Source organism: Aulostomus chinensis, chromosome 12 (genome assembly GCF_037954235.1).
Source record: "Aulostomus chinensis isolate RoL2024-O1b breed Wild chromosome 12, RoL_Achi_v1.0, whole genome shotgun sequence".
Lineage (NCBI taxonomy): Eukaryota > Metazoa > Chordata > Actinopteri > Syngnathiformes > Aulostomidae > Aulostomus > Aulostomus chinensis.
In genome coordinates, this window is record NC_141331.1 from 7,559,389 (window position 1) to 7,576,208 (window position 16,820).

A 16,820-nucleotide genomic window follows, 5' to 3' on the forward strand; every position below is an offset into this window, starting at 1 on the left:
TCGTTAGTGTGGCCACTGTCCTTGGACCATCTTTCTGGCTGAACATACTCAACATACTGTTGAATCCAAGAATGTCAGCATTGATATTGGCCTCCAATAGCCTCTAATTTCTCCAGCCTTTCTTTTTCTCAGTTGGGGAGACAACACAATTTCTCTGGTAGTGTTTAAATATCACTTTCAAGGTTGTAGCTGAGAGGGGTTGTTTTGTTTTGTTTTGTTTTGTTTTGTTTTTTCTTTTAGTGTTGTTGTCTCTCTCTCTGGACTCGTGCAGTGAAGAATATCAAAGCCCGGATTCTGACATCCCTTTTGTTACAGTTATGCCCAGAGCTCTCCACCTGCCACTGTGAGACAATCTGGCGTGCTCTTTCATGTTGAGTGTATTGGAGGTGAAGCACCGAGGAGATTATTCCTTTTAATTCTTCTTCACATTCTCTTCTTTTGCCATCTACTCATTTAAAACATCTCTTTTTAAACATCCGGGAGACATCGAGCAGCACTAGCCTACCATCTGAGGTCTAATAGGCCATTCGCAAGCCTCCTTTTAGATCACTTTGAGTAGTGTTCTGCTCTTTTGCTACTAAATGCCCCACTGTTAAATAGTTGTTCATTTTGCTTGCTGTGGTTGATGAACGTACTGAACCAAAACAGTTAAGGAGCAGGCCCTTAACCATTAATAACCAATCAGAGTCAACTCCCATTCCCTTTAAGAGCCAGGTGTGCCTGCACCTTAGCGCACTGATATTTGAATGGTGTATCCAGCAGCAGTTTTTCTGCTGAGGAAACTACTTGTTTCTTGCTGTCTTTCTAAATATATATATTTCTTAAGCCAAGAGTATAACTCTTTTTTTTTTTCCCCCCCTGGAGAGTTCCTTCTATTCTTTGGTTCTTCAAAATATTCGCTGCGCTCATCGAAAAGTTAACAATGAGTCAAAGCAGTCCCTGTAATCTTTCACGTAAATCACTGAAGATTACAAAATGCAACAGAGACATCACCTGGCAGGCCTCTGACATTCCGATTGTGTTTAAGATATCATTATGGATTATCACCGATAAAGATACACGAGTGGACCATCAGCAGGAGCGGAGCGGCAGGAATGAATCTCCCTGAGGTGAAGCAGACCTGATTTAACCATTTGCTTCAAGATCGCAATGAGCCAGAAATCCCCCGACCGTACTGATTTTTTTTTTAGATCAAATCTGCGAGGATGCTCAGACATTCGATGTTAAATATGCACTATGCGCATTTTGTAGTCTTTTTTTTTTAGCATTAGTGTGAAAATGTTGAGGAACCTAGATGATACATTAAACCTTTCCATCAATATGTTTGTAGACTTTCAAGTCTACAAATGTCACCCCCTGCCCACCGGTAAGGATTAGTGGAACTAATTTTAATAGCCTTTAGCACACGATGGGCGCTGTAGCATTTGGGACAGACATTTAACAGCAAGAACAGATGACTAAATGTGTGTGTTCTACCAGGCTGAAAGCAAAGACAGAGCTGTAACTTTACCTCAAGTCTGAGGAAGTTGGGATTGAAATGGGATTAGTAATTTCAAGGGGAGAAACAAAGGAAGCAAAGTTAGAACTGATAGCTTGAGGAAACACATTCATGCTGCACTGTTAGTTTGTTCCTGTGGTGCTGATGAAGGTGAATTCTGACACCCAGAAACCGGTTTTGCTTTGTTGTCATAATATAGTGCCTTCAGGGATGGATGACTCACAGTTAACATACCACTGCAGCATTATAACAGGCACAGAGGTACAACAAAAATATTACTTTACTGACATCATTTTGCATAGTCATCACATGGTTAATGTGCCTTTTCAAAGTACTCAATAAAATTCATTAAATATCCGGCCCTTTAACCTTAAGAACTCCCTCTCATGCATCACTGGCCACAACACCAACAACAGCTGCTGCATTTTGAATGTTTTCACCTTATAGTTTGCAGAGAAAATGACAGAAATATTGCAACCAGCAGCTTTCAAAGTGACAAAGAATGAACTTTTGCCCTCGCCAAACTCCGCTCATCCTCAAACTAACTCTCCCCCTCTGACATTATACTTCAAACGGCTTAGACCAGCGTGTTCTGCTGCATAGCAGAGGGTGAATGCGTTGCTTCTCGTGCCGAAGAGGCGCTGGGGTTTTAGGGAGCTTGTCAGTAGAAATCTGTCAAAAGTACTCAGTGGACTTACAGGGGCCAAAGGAGCACAATACACCCAGACCAAGAGGGCTTACCCCTGAACCCAGACGCTTCACATAGACATTAGCAAGCAGAAACCCAACGCCTTGGTTGACACCCTCCTCACAATCCCTATTCTTTGGCCTCTGCAATGTACACAATACACTTCTATTTACTTTGTTCTATTTACCTGGCCAGAAATAAGCCTGGGGTAGGGTTTATATCCCTGCACTCTCCACGCCGTCTCTTCCTTCTCAAATTCTTCATCACGTCATCTTTCATTTCTTTAGACAAGCCAATGAGCCCCCAGTCGGCTCCTTTCCTATTGGCTCTATTCACACCTTCCTCCAAGGGAAGGGAGGTGCTTGAATCCAACTCCACTACACTTCATCAGAAGTTTCACTTTCCCAGCTTGTAAGTGTAACTGCAAGATTTAGATGAGTAACCCAACAGATTGGCATCATGAGAGCGTAAGAGCGGAAAATGATTTCAGAGGGGGATTGTCTTGGATTACATTCCTGGTCAAATATGGTTGGACTGTGACGGAATACTAATTTTATTAAGGTAAATACAAACCTCATTTGATAGCCAGAATGGTGCTTTCAAATTGCCCCAGCTTTGGTCTTTTATTGTATATAAAGTTGGAATGTTATTTAACATTATGCAGCAGTTAAAGTGCATTAAACTGATCTGTATAACTGTTGAATGCTTGTTGTTTATCATCTGAAACTCAGACTACTACAAATATACATATCTGGTGGATTAGGAGTAGAATTACATCCTTTTTCCCTACATAAACACAGTGGAACTGTGTTGAAAGACAGCATTTGAGGACTCCCACCCTTCCACTGGCATGAAGATAAGAGAATGTCAACACAACATTTCCCTCAGAAACAGAAACAAAGTGTTTGTGGAAAGCAAGAAGAAAATGTTTTCTTGTTTTTTGGGAACAAAATGTTCAATCACAGACAGGCTACACTCCCATGAACCATGCTCTACTTTCTTCCAGATTATTATTTTTTTTATGGTAAACAACACTGGAGAATGTGGCTGAAAATCCTTTCAGCAATCTTTTAATCGGCTCTTCTGGGTCGGTCAGGTAGTGCAGTGGGCAGCGGGGGGGGGGGGGGGGGGGGTAAGTAGAGGAAAAGTTCAACCTGAGAAACAATAGATGCTTTTGCATTCTTTGAGCTCTGATAAGCTTTTAACACAACTCTCTCTCTCTCTCTCTCTCTCTCTCCCTCACACACACACACACAGACACACACACACACACACACACACTCACACATGCGCGCGCACACAGGGGTCAGTCACTAGAGGATGATATATTCCCACTCATAGATTCATTGGAGATCTATTAACCCTCGCTTGCCTAATTTGAATCCTAACCTAACTTAACCTACTCTACCTCACCGTCAATGTAATCAGGGACTCACTTTTTGAGGGAGGTGAGACTCTACAATGTGACTGTAAACATCTTAAGGTTTTATATTTGGTTTATTAAGAATCCACAATATGAGGAATACCTGGTACACCCTTATAAAATCAACTCTTTCCTGCTTGAAATTTATCCAGAAATGGGATAGTGTGTGATTTGATATGCTCCATTTCTTCAGCAGCAGCCAAATACTCAGTTTCCCCCACACAATCATGTGCTTCCATAATATTGTGTTCAGGGCCCCTAAAACCCAAATCCTTGTGTTGCAGAGGCAGTTTCAAATGTTGGTACGCCGGGTAAAAGCAAAGGGATAAGCGATTTGATTCACTTCACTTGTCAAAGGAATTCAGAAAATCTGATTGTGAATCTCTGGGTTTTAATCATGAACGCCTCACTTGTTTACTTCAGCTTTGGAGAATTTCAAGTCAGAGAGAGTGAAATAGGGTCTGTACTTATGTTGTGAGGATACCACATACTATTCTGTATAAATGGATGTCTTTATCAAGGTCATTTTTGCCAGCCTTACCATTTTTTTTGGAGGACTTTGCTTGAACCTAGAGGGTCATTGAACACACAACCCTTTAGGTTCTCACGGGAAAACAAGTTAGTCAATTTGATTGATGTCACGGATAAACTTTCTCAAGTTATTTTCACTAAGTTAAAAATATACCTCAGTCCTCAGCAGAGTGCAGCAAGTCTCCTCATTAGTTATGCTGTCAGGAAAATTCATATGCACTGATATAAACAAACAAAGATTAAGCTGTGATTCACACTGGACACGCCAGTGCACACAGCACAGTGTAGGTGCATTTTGTCAAGAAATAAAGGTTGTTGATTAGCTGTTTGTCAAAGTGAGGTTGACCTCTTGGCTTGATGGGAGGTGTGAAGACATCTATCAGACCTGTTTACATGATTGCATGTTCATACAAAACTGCAAATTCCAGCAACAGTTATGAACCCTCCTAATACATTAACCTGCACCAAATTAAAGAAAACTGGCACTGTCAACATGTCTATTGAGTTCCCCTACAATGGAAACTCTGGCAGTATACAGTACTTCTGACTGCAACTTAAGACCATTTAACTCATTTGTGTGGAAAAAAAACTCATCATGTATTGTACCACTTATTAGCAACATAAACAAATTCGTCAACAAAAATAACGCAGTTTGATTTTTTTTTTTTTGTAGAAATAGTGAAAAATTATTATATTTACCATGACAGAACTTTTGAAAGTGGAGATACCAAAAGGAGCTTTTAACATACACATCACTTTCTCCTGTAATTTCAGTATTGTTTTTATGAACTTTATGTTCAGGCAATTTTATATGTGCTCACTGGAGATTATCTACTGACCACCAACAGATATTCGCTGGCACCTGGCAACAGTTAGTACTCCAAAAATCTCCTCAGAATCAAGTATGGGTTCAATTCTAAAACTATAAAGACCCAAGGGATTTCAAATTTTTGAACAAACACTAACCTCTTCTTCTGGTTGAATGTATAAAGATATGTCTGTTCACAGAACATATGGAGATAAAACTGATCTGATCCGCCCATATGCTTCCTGGCAACTTTTACAATATTGAGATAACATTAACTGGGAAAAGCAGCCATAATTATAAAAGTAATGGAGTGTTACAAAATAATCTAATAGTCTAATGATTACTTTACTTCCAAACACTGTTCCAAAGTACACATCAATTGTTAGGAATCAAATTAAGTTTAGATCTACAACCGGCTTTTATTGAATTTGTGTTGAACTTGATAGAGCACAAGTTTATATATTTGTAATCGCATCATTTAAGTTTGATCTTATTTTCCTTCCAGCTTCCTCTCGCCAGCATTAACGGGAGCTTTACATACGTAACAACTTCATGTCCTGAAGGCCAAGGTTTGGTGAGAGCTTTCCCACAATGAGAGACCGCTTGGAGGAGTTACAGCAGAGAGCTCAGGAGTTTTCTGAGGCAGCAACTGAGAATACCAGCCCTTTGTCAGAGGAAGGGGATAATGATAATTCTTTGACAGCCGGGGTCATAACACCACAGGCTGTACTGTTTGAAGAAGAGCCAGTCATTGATCATTTCCTCTCTGAGGTTCAGCAAATCCGAGATGATATCACTGGTTTGGAATCAGAGGTAAGGAATATTTCAAGGACATATATATATATTTTTATGACTCTGTACCATCTACTGCCATAAGCTGGAGGCAAGTGTTCAGCCTTTCCCCTACATCCAGGAATTTCATCAAATTTGGAATGAAAAAAACTGAAAGGATGTGTGTGGTCAAAGATCAAGGTCACTGTCACCTCACATGAAGGTGTTACTGTTTGTATGCCTTGAGGGAATTTCTTCAAATATGGTAAAAATGTTCACCTAAACTTAAAGAGGATGTGATTCAATCATAATGATTAAAGTTAAAAAGTAAAGGTCAGAGTCAATGAGTTGAACACGCACAGTTACGGTCATTTAATTATACTGCTATCATGTTCCAGGATACATGAATGGGGAGGAACCTTTCTATTCACTGAAGTCTGTGTGCTTTGCTAAAGGTTGTTTGCCCCACAGTTGCAGTCAGTCTCTTCTGGCTCACCTTACTTCATCATTTACCAAAAAGCTAACCAGCGGCAAGCAGTGTGTCTGTCAATGGGCTTGCATCAAAGAATTATAAAGAAAAATTGGGGGGTTGTCTTCATCACACATCAGAATTCTGTCGAACATTATTTGGGTAGGGTACAGTGATGATGATTGAATTGTTGTCGACATTACTGCAACTGTTGTATGATGCGTGGCATCAAAAACACAACTTTAATATATATAAAAGTGCATAACGTCTGATTGTTATCAAATAAAGACACCACTTTCATTATCTATAACAGTTTTTAATTGGCATTTGAGAAAGAGTAAGGCTTTCAGGATGTCTTTGACTCCAGGAGAGAATCATGTGGTTCGGGTCAGAGGACTTCTCCATAATTGCACTAAGGAGGCGGTGGCCCAATTCTTCAATGATCGTGACCTTTCGGACGATTTAGATAGAGTGACTTTCATCTACTCCAAAGAAGGTCATCCCATTGGACAAGCATTTATTAAGCTGAAAACATCAGACGACTTCCAGAATGCCCTGGCAAAGAACAATAAATACATGGGATATCGACACATCAAGGTGTTTAGGTCAAGCCAACGGGAGATGGAGGGAGTCCTTGCGCGTAGTGGCCTTGATGACCGTGACAGACTCAGCAATTGCACTCTGAGACTCAGAGGCCTGCCCTCTGGCTGCAGCAAGGAAGAGATCACTCAGTTATTTCCGGGGTTGAAAATCGTGCCGCATGGAGTTGCTGTGCCAAAGGACTACCCAGGGAGAAGCACAGGGGAAGCCTTTGTGCAGTTTGCCTCTAAAGAGATAGCAGAAAAGGCTCTTGGGAAATGCAAGGAAAAAAATTGGCACAGACACGTAAAGATTGTTGAGAACAGTCACATGCCTATCAGATCGGAGCGCAAGGTGTCCCAGCGGCATATGCGAGTCGACAGGGCACGACCCTATAATATACCAGTGAAAGGGGACTTAAGGGAAAGGCTTCTCCATCGTAAACCCAAGGAGACCAGAGACTGCCATGAGGTGCGCTTGCACTCAGTGAGAGGAGAAAGGTGCAAAGATGGAGCCACTATGTGGGACTTACTGGAAAAGCACCTTCAGCCTCAATTTGTAGAGATCAGAGCCCAATTTGATGCATCCGGGCGATCTGTGCCAGTCCATAGGGCACGACACAACAATGTACCTGAGATAAGGGACTTAAGAGAGAAGCTCCTTCATTGCAAACATGATGGCGCCAGAGCCTCCCAAGAGGTGTGCCTGCGGCATGTAAGAGAGGAGAAACCAAATGATGGGCCCACAGTGGGGCACAGGCTCGTTCAGAACAGATACGACAACATCAGAGTCAATCTTAAGATGCCCCAGCAGCAGAAGCGAAGCCATAGGCCAGGACCTTACAAAACACTCAATAGGAAGAGGGTTCCCAGAAATTTGAATGCAAATGTGATGGAAAAGACGAATCCAAGGGCTCCTCTGACACAACCAAGGATAGAAGACTCCAGGGGGACGCATGCATTTGAGAAAGAGTAAGGCTTTCGGGATGTCTTTGACTCCAGGAGAGAATCATGTGGTTCGGGTCAGAGGACTTCTCCATAATTGCACTAAGGAGGCGGTGGCCCAATTCTTCAATGATCGTGACCTTTCGGAGAATTTAGATAGAGTGACTTTCATTTACTCCAAAGAAGGTCATCCCATTGGACAAGCATTCATTAAGCTGAAAACATCAAACCATTTCCAGAGTGCCCTGGCAAAAAACAATTAATACATGGGATATCGACACATCAAGGTGTTTAGGTCAAGCCAACGGGAGATGGAGGGAGTCCTTGCGCATAGTGGCCTTGATGACCATGACAGACTCAGCGATCCTAGGATAGAAGACTCCAGGGGGATGCATTGGAGCTCATTTGAACAGCTTTAGTCAGAGCCCATCATGCCTCAGCAGTCCATCGGATGCCAGAGACCACAGCCTCAGCATTTACCCATAATGGCTGGGCCCCAGGACTCAGATTGAGATTAGAGCACACATGAGGTGCCTTGCCACTGTGTGGGAGAGCAGAGCTCATGGCCTGACAACAGACCCAAAGTAGGGCCTTGGCCTGACTTGGCCTTGCTGGGATGCTGATGGATACCACCAGGGATGCAGAAGGCAACAACTCTATGAGAAGATGCACCATGTCGCCCCCAAAAGAATTCTGTGTGCATGGAAATAACATATCCAAGCTCTTCAGATGGAGAGCCAAGGTCAGGGTTAAATCTGTGAAAGGAAAAGACTGATGTTTGTTTAATTTGTTTTTCTTTTTTTTGTCTTTTTGCATGGGTGTTCCCCTTTTGGGGTCAGGACATTAACAAAAACTGCACAATTATCTGCTGTGCTTAAAGGCTTAATCTAAGGTTGGACATTTCAGTGACACAACATAACAAATGCCATGGATAACAGCATGAAGCCAAGATAATAACTTTTCATACACAAAATTGCAGCTCAAACTTCTTCACAACAAAGATAAAATAACATTAAAATCACGTAAAAAGAGAATATTTTGAAGAAAATAAAGCCCAAATGCAACAGAGATCAAATGCAAAAGTAAGTCAAAAATAATGTAAAGAAAACTGATTCAATCTTTCTTTGGAGAACGTCGACTGAGCTGGCTTCCCTGATAGATGGCTGTTACATTCCACAGTTCTGGAGCGTCATTGACAAAAGCCACATTACTGATTCTCGATTATTCCTTGATACCTGAATTTGAGGCTGTGGAACTATGGCTGAACATTCTGTCTTCATCTGCCTTGACTCTCACACTCCTTAGGGCTTTTATGATTTTAGATTTTAGCAAACAGAGCCGCTAATACACCGACACTAGAGATGTGTAGCTCGTTCAGTCTTGTTTTTATTTTTAGGGCCTGAGCCAGTCCCTGGCGAAGACCCTATTATGTTTCGAAGTCACACTCGCCACTTCAAAAGTTAATTTTTTATTTTTCTATTTTTTTTATTTATTTTGTTTTTAAAAAATTTACCTAATAACCTGTTCATATCAAAATTATGGTCTCACCTCATACACAAACAGGTCCTTAAATTCAGCCAGCAGCAGAAGACGCTAGTTGCAACCATGCGGCGTTTCAGTGTGATGAAGAAGGAGAGCAGCATAACGCGGGACATCAAGCTCCAAGCTGAGAGCCTCCACAGACGTTTAGATACGCTTTCAAAACAGGTCCAGAAAAGTGAGGACTTGCAGGGACCTACTGCTGTTACCACACGAATACAACGCTCCCAGCATGCAGCACTCTACCGCAAATTCCAGCAGGTTGGTATTGTGATTTGATCCCTTTTTTTTGGTCCGCAGTTTTTAAACATACGCACTACTTCCATCACACAGTAAAATAATATAATGGAGAGTGCAATGAACATTGAAAATTGATGAAAACGCAGATTATGTGAGTGAAATGACTGCATTGACAGAGCTATGATGGCTAATTATTTTGATCCATCATATTTCCATTGTCTGTCTAGCTGAGGCCAAAGGACCCGAGCATAAACAAAGATGGGACTCAACTGTCTTCTCTTCTCTCGTTTCTCTTCTCCCCACTCATTCTGTCCTCCTGTTTTTGTGATAATTATTTTCAGGTAATGCGACAGTATAATGAAGGCCTGTTGACCAAGCAGGAGCGCTGTAAGCACTTCATTATCCGGCAGCTGGAAGTATCGGGGAGGGATGTGACGGAGGAGGAGGTGAATGAGATGGTTGATACTGGAAAATGGGAGGTCTTCAATGAGAACCTGCTAAATGATGCCAGAATCACACGGTCACAACTATCTGAGATTGAGCAGCGGCACAAGGTGAGGAAAGACTTGACTTTAAGTAAACTCCTCCCAACTCAAAAGAGTGGTGCGGGAAATCAGTTTTCATGTTAAACATCAAGTTAATTCATCTCAAATGAACGATTTTTGAATGAGTTTTAGGTCAAACTAGTATGAACCACAGATTGGTGTGAACCACCTTTAAGATATTGTAATGTTTTGTTCCATTAAATTTAGTTAAATTATGTCAGTGAGTTTTGAATTTATGTTTCTAGAATAGATTTGTTGCCAAGAAGAGGCTAAGCAAGCCTACAGAAGTTGCGGTGGACAGTGAAGTCATGTTTTTTCATGACATAATTCTAGCTTTGAATTTCAAACATTTACAGTTACGCCTCAAATATCTTAACAGGAGCGTTCACGTGTGAAGATTATCTTGCTGAACAAAGTCTCATCAACTTTCATTTACCCCGAGCATAGTTTTCAGCCGTGATCCCCATGGTGGCGCTAACCTCTGGGTTGTTCTACAAAAATATATCTTCGCCGGTGCCACTCTTGTAATTGTTCGTCTTCACCAACAGGAGTTGTTGAGCCTGGAGGGTAACATGAAGGAGCTGAGGGATCTCTTCATGGACATTTTCATGCTGGTGGAGGAACAAGGGGCCTGCATTGAGCACATTCAGACGAATGTAGAAAGGACACAGGACTATGTGGGAGCTTCTAATGAGAAGTTCAAGATGGCTGTCAGGTATAAGAAGAAGAATCCTCTTCGACAACTTTGCTGCTGCTGCTGCCCTCCCTGGAGGTGCTGTTTATAAAAGAATAGTTTATTTGTAACGCATGTATCTACAAATGTACACCATCTCTTCAATAGGGACCTGATTCCACAAAAATCTTTTTCTTTCTTTCTTTTTTTTCAAACGTCTCACTCACCTGTTGGGAGTGAACAACATTGGATTCAAGTACCATTAAAGTGAAGGTTATGGTACTGCAGTTTTTTTGCTGTTGAACAAAGCAACGCTGAAGACAGATTCAGCAGAGCATAAAAAACAATTAGGGGGAAAGGCCAGAATTGGTATTTGAGGCACCCCTTTCTTTCTGGAGAATGTGAAGCGAGCGCTATTGGAAGAGACAGTTCAGTGAGTGCTACTCACCAACACTGCTGCTCATTGGAGACCTTCACTGTCATCTGGTCACAAACAAGAGAGGATCGCTACCTCTGCAACTGGTCGATCAGCAAGACTGGTATTTCCTCTTCTTTTTTTTTCTTTTTCTTTTTTTTAAATTGAGGCTCTTTTTTTTTGTCACAGAAACTTTTTTTTTTTTTCCAAATAGAATAAGCACTTTTTAAATCCTTTCCACGGGTTCATTAGTTTCAACCAGCAGAAACAAAAATTTAGTGTAGTAATGACTTTGTTTCTGAGAGATTTTGAGACATTAGACATTCATTTTGTATTTGTTCTACATGCTGCTGTGGAAAGGCAAGACTCACGCATTTGCATTTCAAAGTCTTATTCTTTCCAGTTAAAATGCTTTTCATTTAGCTGGTTTCACAAAGGCGTTTTAAAAACCACCCCCGACGAAAATATTTGTCATGATGACAAACCAGCAGAGGATCTCTGAGGTCATATACTCGCTTCAAGCAGATGCTTAAAAATAAGATTCAGAGTCCTACATTTCAGAAAATGTGTTTTTCTGTCGAGTTTTTGTGATTTAAAGAGCTCCAGTTTAGAGCTCAGTTGGAAGTGTTCATTGTTTAGATGAAAAATTCTGATATCCAAGTGTTTTATTAATATTTATATCATTGTGTCGCACAAAAAGGGAGCAGCGGGTTTTGCCTGGGGGGCACCAATACTACAACTAACATACCTGTTAACAACTCTTTGTCTAACCTTTTACTATGATTGAGTAGGAAATACTTATTTATTATTCCTAGCAGGAACTATTTTTGAATAAATAATCATTCTCTGTCGAAAATGTCAATAACCTGCCCTCACTGACAGAATCGTTCAAGGAAGCCTCTCATCATCATCGTCATCGCTGACATGCGTGTCAGTGACGATGGTGTCTGGTGTCAGACAAAATAAAGGTGAACTGGGTGTGTCAGGGCTAGACTGGAAAATCTGGTCCGTCTGATATTCCAGGACAGCCTTGAGACAGTTACAGTACAAGTTCCTGGAGGACAAATTGTGTAAACAGAGCCGTTAACTTGTTGCAGATGGTGAGAACACCCACCTGATTTCAAGTTTCTGTTTTTTTTTTTTTGTGAATCAAATGACTCGACAGTCAAGAAGCTTGACTTCAAGCATAAAGTAGTTGACTGAGAAGCAAACAAAAAAACCTGCCAATAAGGGACATTTTGTAGGTCAACACCTTCTCCATGTGACGTCCAAACGCTTTATTTACACTGATCCCTGAGGTCCAGTAGTGGAACATTGTGTGTGTGGGTGTGGGTGTGTGTGTGTGAGGGAGAGAGAGAGAGAGAGAGAGAGAGAGAGAGATGACATTGTCTACATCACCATGAAAAAATACATTCTTCAATCAGAGTTTCTGCGTTGTACCTCAGTCTCACTCTGATTGGATTGACATTTTAAAAGTAAGACATAAATACATCAAATATGTAAATTAGAATATGCAAATACATTGATAATATTCTTATGCAACACAGCATACTTTCTGTCTCTCCTCAAAATAATGAACAAAAAAAAAAAAAAAGGAAAGAAAAACCCAGGTATTGCCTCAAGTGGCAGATTCCTGAGCAGCAACAATGCCATCCAGTGTTCACTGAGATCATTGCTGGGATTTACAAAGAAAGAAATGAGAAAGGAAGAAATCAGTGTTAAGAGGTGGGTAATACCACATGACTAAGTGGTTATGCAAGTTTGGGAAAATTAAAAGGATAAATATGAATTGTTAGGTGACATGAAAAGTGTTGTTGAGCCAACATGAACTGTAGGTCATTACTCAAAACAGGAGCCTCTGTTTATGTTTATACTGCCGACAACAGAATTAACCCTTTCTCTCAAAATCCACGTGATAATCTTACTTATCTATTTCCTCTCTATATTTATTTTTTTATTCAATATAATGTGGAGATCTATAAAAAGCACATTTTAAGCCCTCTCTCAGGTGGATGATAATACGTGGTACGGTATGTGAGGGTAAAGTGGTTTGATTTCTTTGAATATATTACCGGCAGGGTATCAGGGATGGAGACGTGTCTGCAGACCCGAGAGGGCGCATCTGCGGTTCATTAGCAGTCCACGAGGACACCGGGCCATGGGAGGGTGAGCAGTGGTCACTTCAGAGACCTCTGGACATATGACCCACTGGCAGGTCAGCCAGGGTCATCTGCAGTTATTCTCACTCTCTCTGGGTGTAATGCAGGGTAAGAAGACCCCAGCAATACTATGCATTCACTTAACTGACACACTGAGGAGCTTCCCGGTACAATAGAGTTGTACTGTGTCATGGATTGAACTTGTTTACTACCTAAACCAGTTATTATTTACAGACTCCCCTCCACACACACACACACACACACACACACACACACACACACATGATATTAAAATATCATGATAAATACAATTTTTGGCTTAAAAAATGGTACCCTCATTTAAAAAAAAACACATTATATGTGAATATTTTCATTTCACAAGCTCATCTGCCGGAGACAGCTCAGTCCGTGTGTTTCTGCAATGAAGTCTTCAGGTTTTAATATCATATTTGTTTATGCAGAATATTAAACCAGGATTGTTTTCCAAATTATTTCTGATCCTTTGCACCGCTTCTTAAAACCACATTTTCAGCTAAGAACATTTATATTTTTACTAATGAATGTGATAAAAGCCCTCTGTATCAAACTCTGCACATGCATCATGAATCAGTGGCCAAACATTCATCTGAAGGAACATGAAAAACACATTTCTGACTGCAGGGGGACTCTAATCTCAGACCACCAAGCCTGGAGCCATCAGAATTCTGTTCCAGACACGGATTAAATGTAGCTGCAGCTCCACAAAACACAACTGTAATATTTTGGCTCCCAAGCAGCAATTTGGCATCTCAAAGTTAAAAATTTGTATTTGTAATTCATCGTTGAGCGTGATAAAGGGCTATAACAGGCTCTCAGAATATCTCAACATGTATATAATGTTTATTTACATGTCTAAATGTGGGCTCACTGGGATCCGATAGCATCTAGCTCAAGCAATAGAGTTCATGACATTGATTTTCATGACAAGATGCAAGTATTTGTGTTCATGTAGTCCTTGCACTTTTGATAAAGCACTCACGTCATTCATTGTGATTGTCGTTGAGTTGCCACTGTCCCCATGACACTCATCCGTCATGTCTGATTTAACGATAACGTGAACATCTGAGACGCATAACAGTTTACAGCTCTATCTCCTGACTGACAGAGACACACGAGGATGTGACCACGTCGGCACTCTGTGTATCTCCTCTGCCCTGCCAGTCATAATGTGGGATACCAGAGATATCTCCAAAGCGTCTGAACCAAATCAAAGCAGCACTGCTCTGAGTAACACAGCAGTTATAGAGAGCTGACATTACTTTACTGCCTAGTTTTATCACTCATCAAAATATGAACAGTGAGATATCGGGACCTTCAGAGAGAAAGAAATCACAGGGAAACGGAGCGTGTGTCAGGAAGCTCTATAGTGGCGGCAGCAGTGATACCGTGGCTATGCTGACTTGGTTCACATGCTTACAGGTCCTGTGACATATTTCAAAGTGGATTTCCTCCATGACAGGTTTCCAGGAAGTCTACAAGATACAAGATATTGTATCGTAGTGAGCTTTGCACCTGTTTCCAGTCTTTAATCTTACCTAATTAATTTTTTTTACAGTGTTGTGGTGGCATTATATTTTTGGCGGTAGAATATTGGGAAGGGTTTTAATCAGGTCATTGAACTTGGTAGAAAAATGTGTCTTCTGGTGGTGTAATGGGTGGGACTCACAGAGACCTAACGTTCCCGGTTTGATTCCAACCATCAACCTTTGTAAAAAAAACAAAAAAAAAAAACAACTAAAACGTGAGGATTTGGCACAAAGATTGCGCTTGATTTTTTTTACTTTGATCTGCTGTGTTATTACTTTCAGCAGTATCTTGCGTAACTGTAAACTTCAGATGAAATTCAACCATGCTAGAGCTTCATATTTGTATACTAAATACAAAAGCTGTTACTCCCCACATATGGAAGGCTGACTTCTTCGTCAGATTGATGGATTAGCTTCAGTAAGACGAGCTGCAGGAAGGTCGGAGCATCTGCATGTAAGCCCGTCTGCCTGGATCCCATGAGTGAATGGTAACAGACTCGTCCGTGTGTTGCTGCTACAATGACTCAGAAGATGTTTTGATCTTTTTTGACGGGTGAATGGAGGAACCAAATACTGGGAAACTGGTATCAGACAAAGGGGGTCATTATTGGTCCTGTGTGTCAGCTCGCTGTTCGACATTATCATTGTTGCACTACCTTTACACAATGACGGTGAAACAGTAGCTCTGTGCATGTCACCCTGCCCCAGTGCCTTCAATCCATTCCTCCGTTAACGGCAGTAATGTTGCTTCTTTTTCACAGCATTTTTCTATTGATATTTGTTAATTTTGACCTCATTTACTCAATGCAGAAAGAAACCAAGATGAAAAAAAAATTGAAAATGTGATATCGACAGATGTGAACCACCGCATGAGTGTAGTTTAGGAGCAGAACTGAGACGCGCTGCTACCGCTCCAGCTGGAAGCAGAGTCTGCAATCATCTTGTCACTCAACACTGATGAAAGTAGTCCTCAACGTACTGCTTTTGAGTCTCAAAGAAGAATGATCTCATGACGCTCTTGTAAAAGTATATAGGGGAACTTGTGCATCACAATAAAACACAGCAAATTCATTTCTAAAAAAAATAAAAAAATAAAATCAGATCATTTGGGATGAAAACATACTTTAATGGCATCAAAATCAAGTGATAAATCAAATCTTTAAGGATATATTGTATATTCTAACCTAAAAACAACTATGCATCCATGTTCTTTTTGACTGACAGCAGAGCGAGAGAGAGAGAGAGAGAGAGCGATAGAGAGAGAGAGATGGCCAGCAGAGGGAGCCGATATCCAAGATTTACAACACCATAAATTCAACCCTTGTTTCTCTGCTTTTACGACAATCCCTTTTTCTACAAACTAATAAAACATCTCTCCTTGGACTTTTCCCCCGTATGACAAGTGAAACAACTAGCTTACAATAACTGTATTCAATGTTGAAACTGCCATTACTTCCCTCTTTTGGATTAATGTTCTCAACAATAAGACAAGGACAAAGGCGAGAGGGCACAGTTCACCTTGGGACAGAAAAGAGAGGTGAAAATGAACTGAGATGAGGGTGAATAAATATGTCTGTCTCTCTCTGCTGAGACTGAAAGGAACTGTGATCCACCCTGATGGTTAACCCTCTCTGTAATGAGATGACAGGCATGTACAGACAAGTGACAAATGAAAGGAAAACCCAGTATAATGTGTTTTTAGGGAGGTGTTGAGCCGTCATGGGCCACCAGAGCAGCTCTGGAACTCTCCTGGAGGGTTCAACAACAATCCCTGCAAAAGCTGTTTGGTGTTTCGACAATCTTTGCATCGAACAAATCAGTCCAAGGTGTTAATTTGGGTTGCTACCTTGCAAAAAGCTTGTGATTCTCCTTCATTTTCATACTCATCAAGTCCTTCAGTGACCTCTTTTGCCCTATGGATCAGGTCATCCTGTTCCTCCATACATTTATCCAGATTTATCGCAAAACCATCC

General features: G+C 41.0%; 1 protein-coding gene across 2 annotated transcripts; it reads left to right on the plus strand.

The window, feature by feature from the left end:
- Nucleotides 1-2,591: 2,591 nt before the first annotated feature.
- stx19 (syntaxin 19) lies at nt 2,592-14,519 on the plus strand. Of its 2 annotated transcripts, XM_086219852.1 has the most exons (5): nt 2,592-2,747; nt 5,454-5,761; nt 9,275-9,511; nt 9,832-10,044; nt 10,584-14,519. In XM_086219852.1, exons 2-5 carry the CDS (start codon nt 5,540-5,542, stop codon nt 10,818-10,820), a joined length of 909 nt encoding a protein of 302 aa, XP_086075978.1. In that variant the 5' UTR covers nt 2,592-2,747; nt 5,454-5,539; the 3' UTR covers nt 10,821-14,519. The 2 variants fall into 2 exon arrangements, with proteins under 2 accessions (XP_086075978.1, XP_086075979.1); XM_086219853.1 differs by lacking the exons at nt 2,592-2,747; nt 5,454-5,761 and adding an exon at nt 8,315-8,453 and having other exon boundaries at nt 10,584-14,518.
- The last annotated feature ends 2,301 nt before the right edge of the window (nt 14,520-16,820 follow it).

Bases quoted from the DNA above. Each gene is read 5' to 3' on its own strand.
- stx19 (XM_086219852.1), top strand. From the start codon at position 5,540: ATGAGAGACCGCTTGGAGGAGTTACAGCAGAGAGCTCAGGAGTTTTCT. The intron at 5,762-9,274 runs GTAAGGAATATT...ATACACAAACAG, and splicing joins TCACTGGTTTGGAATCAGAG to GTCCTTAAATTCAGCCAGCA. The intron at 10,045-10,583 runs GTGAGGAAAGAC...CTTCACCAACAG, and splicing joins AGATTGAGCAGCGGCACAAG to GAGTTGTTGAGCCTGGAGGG.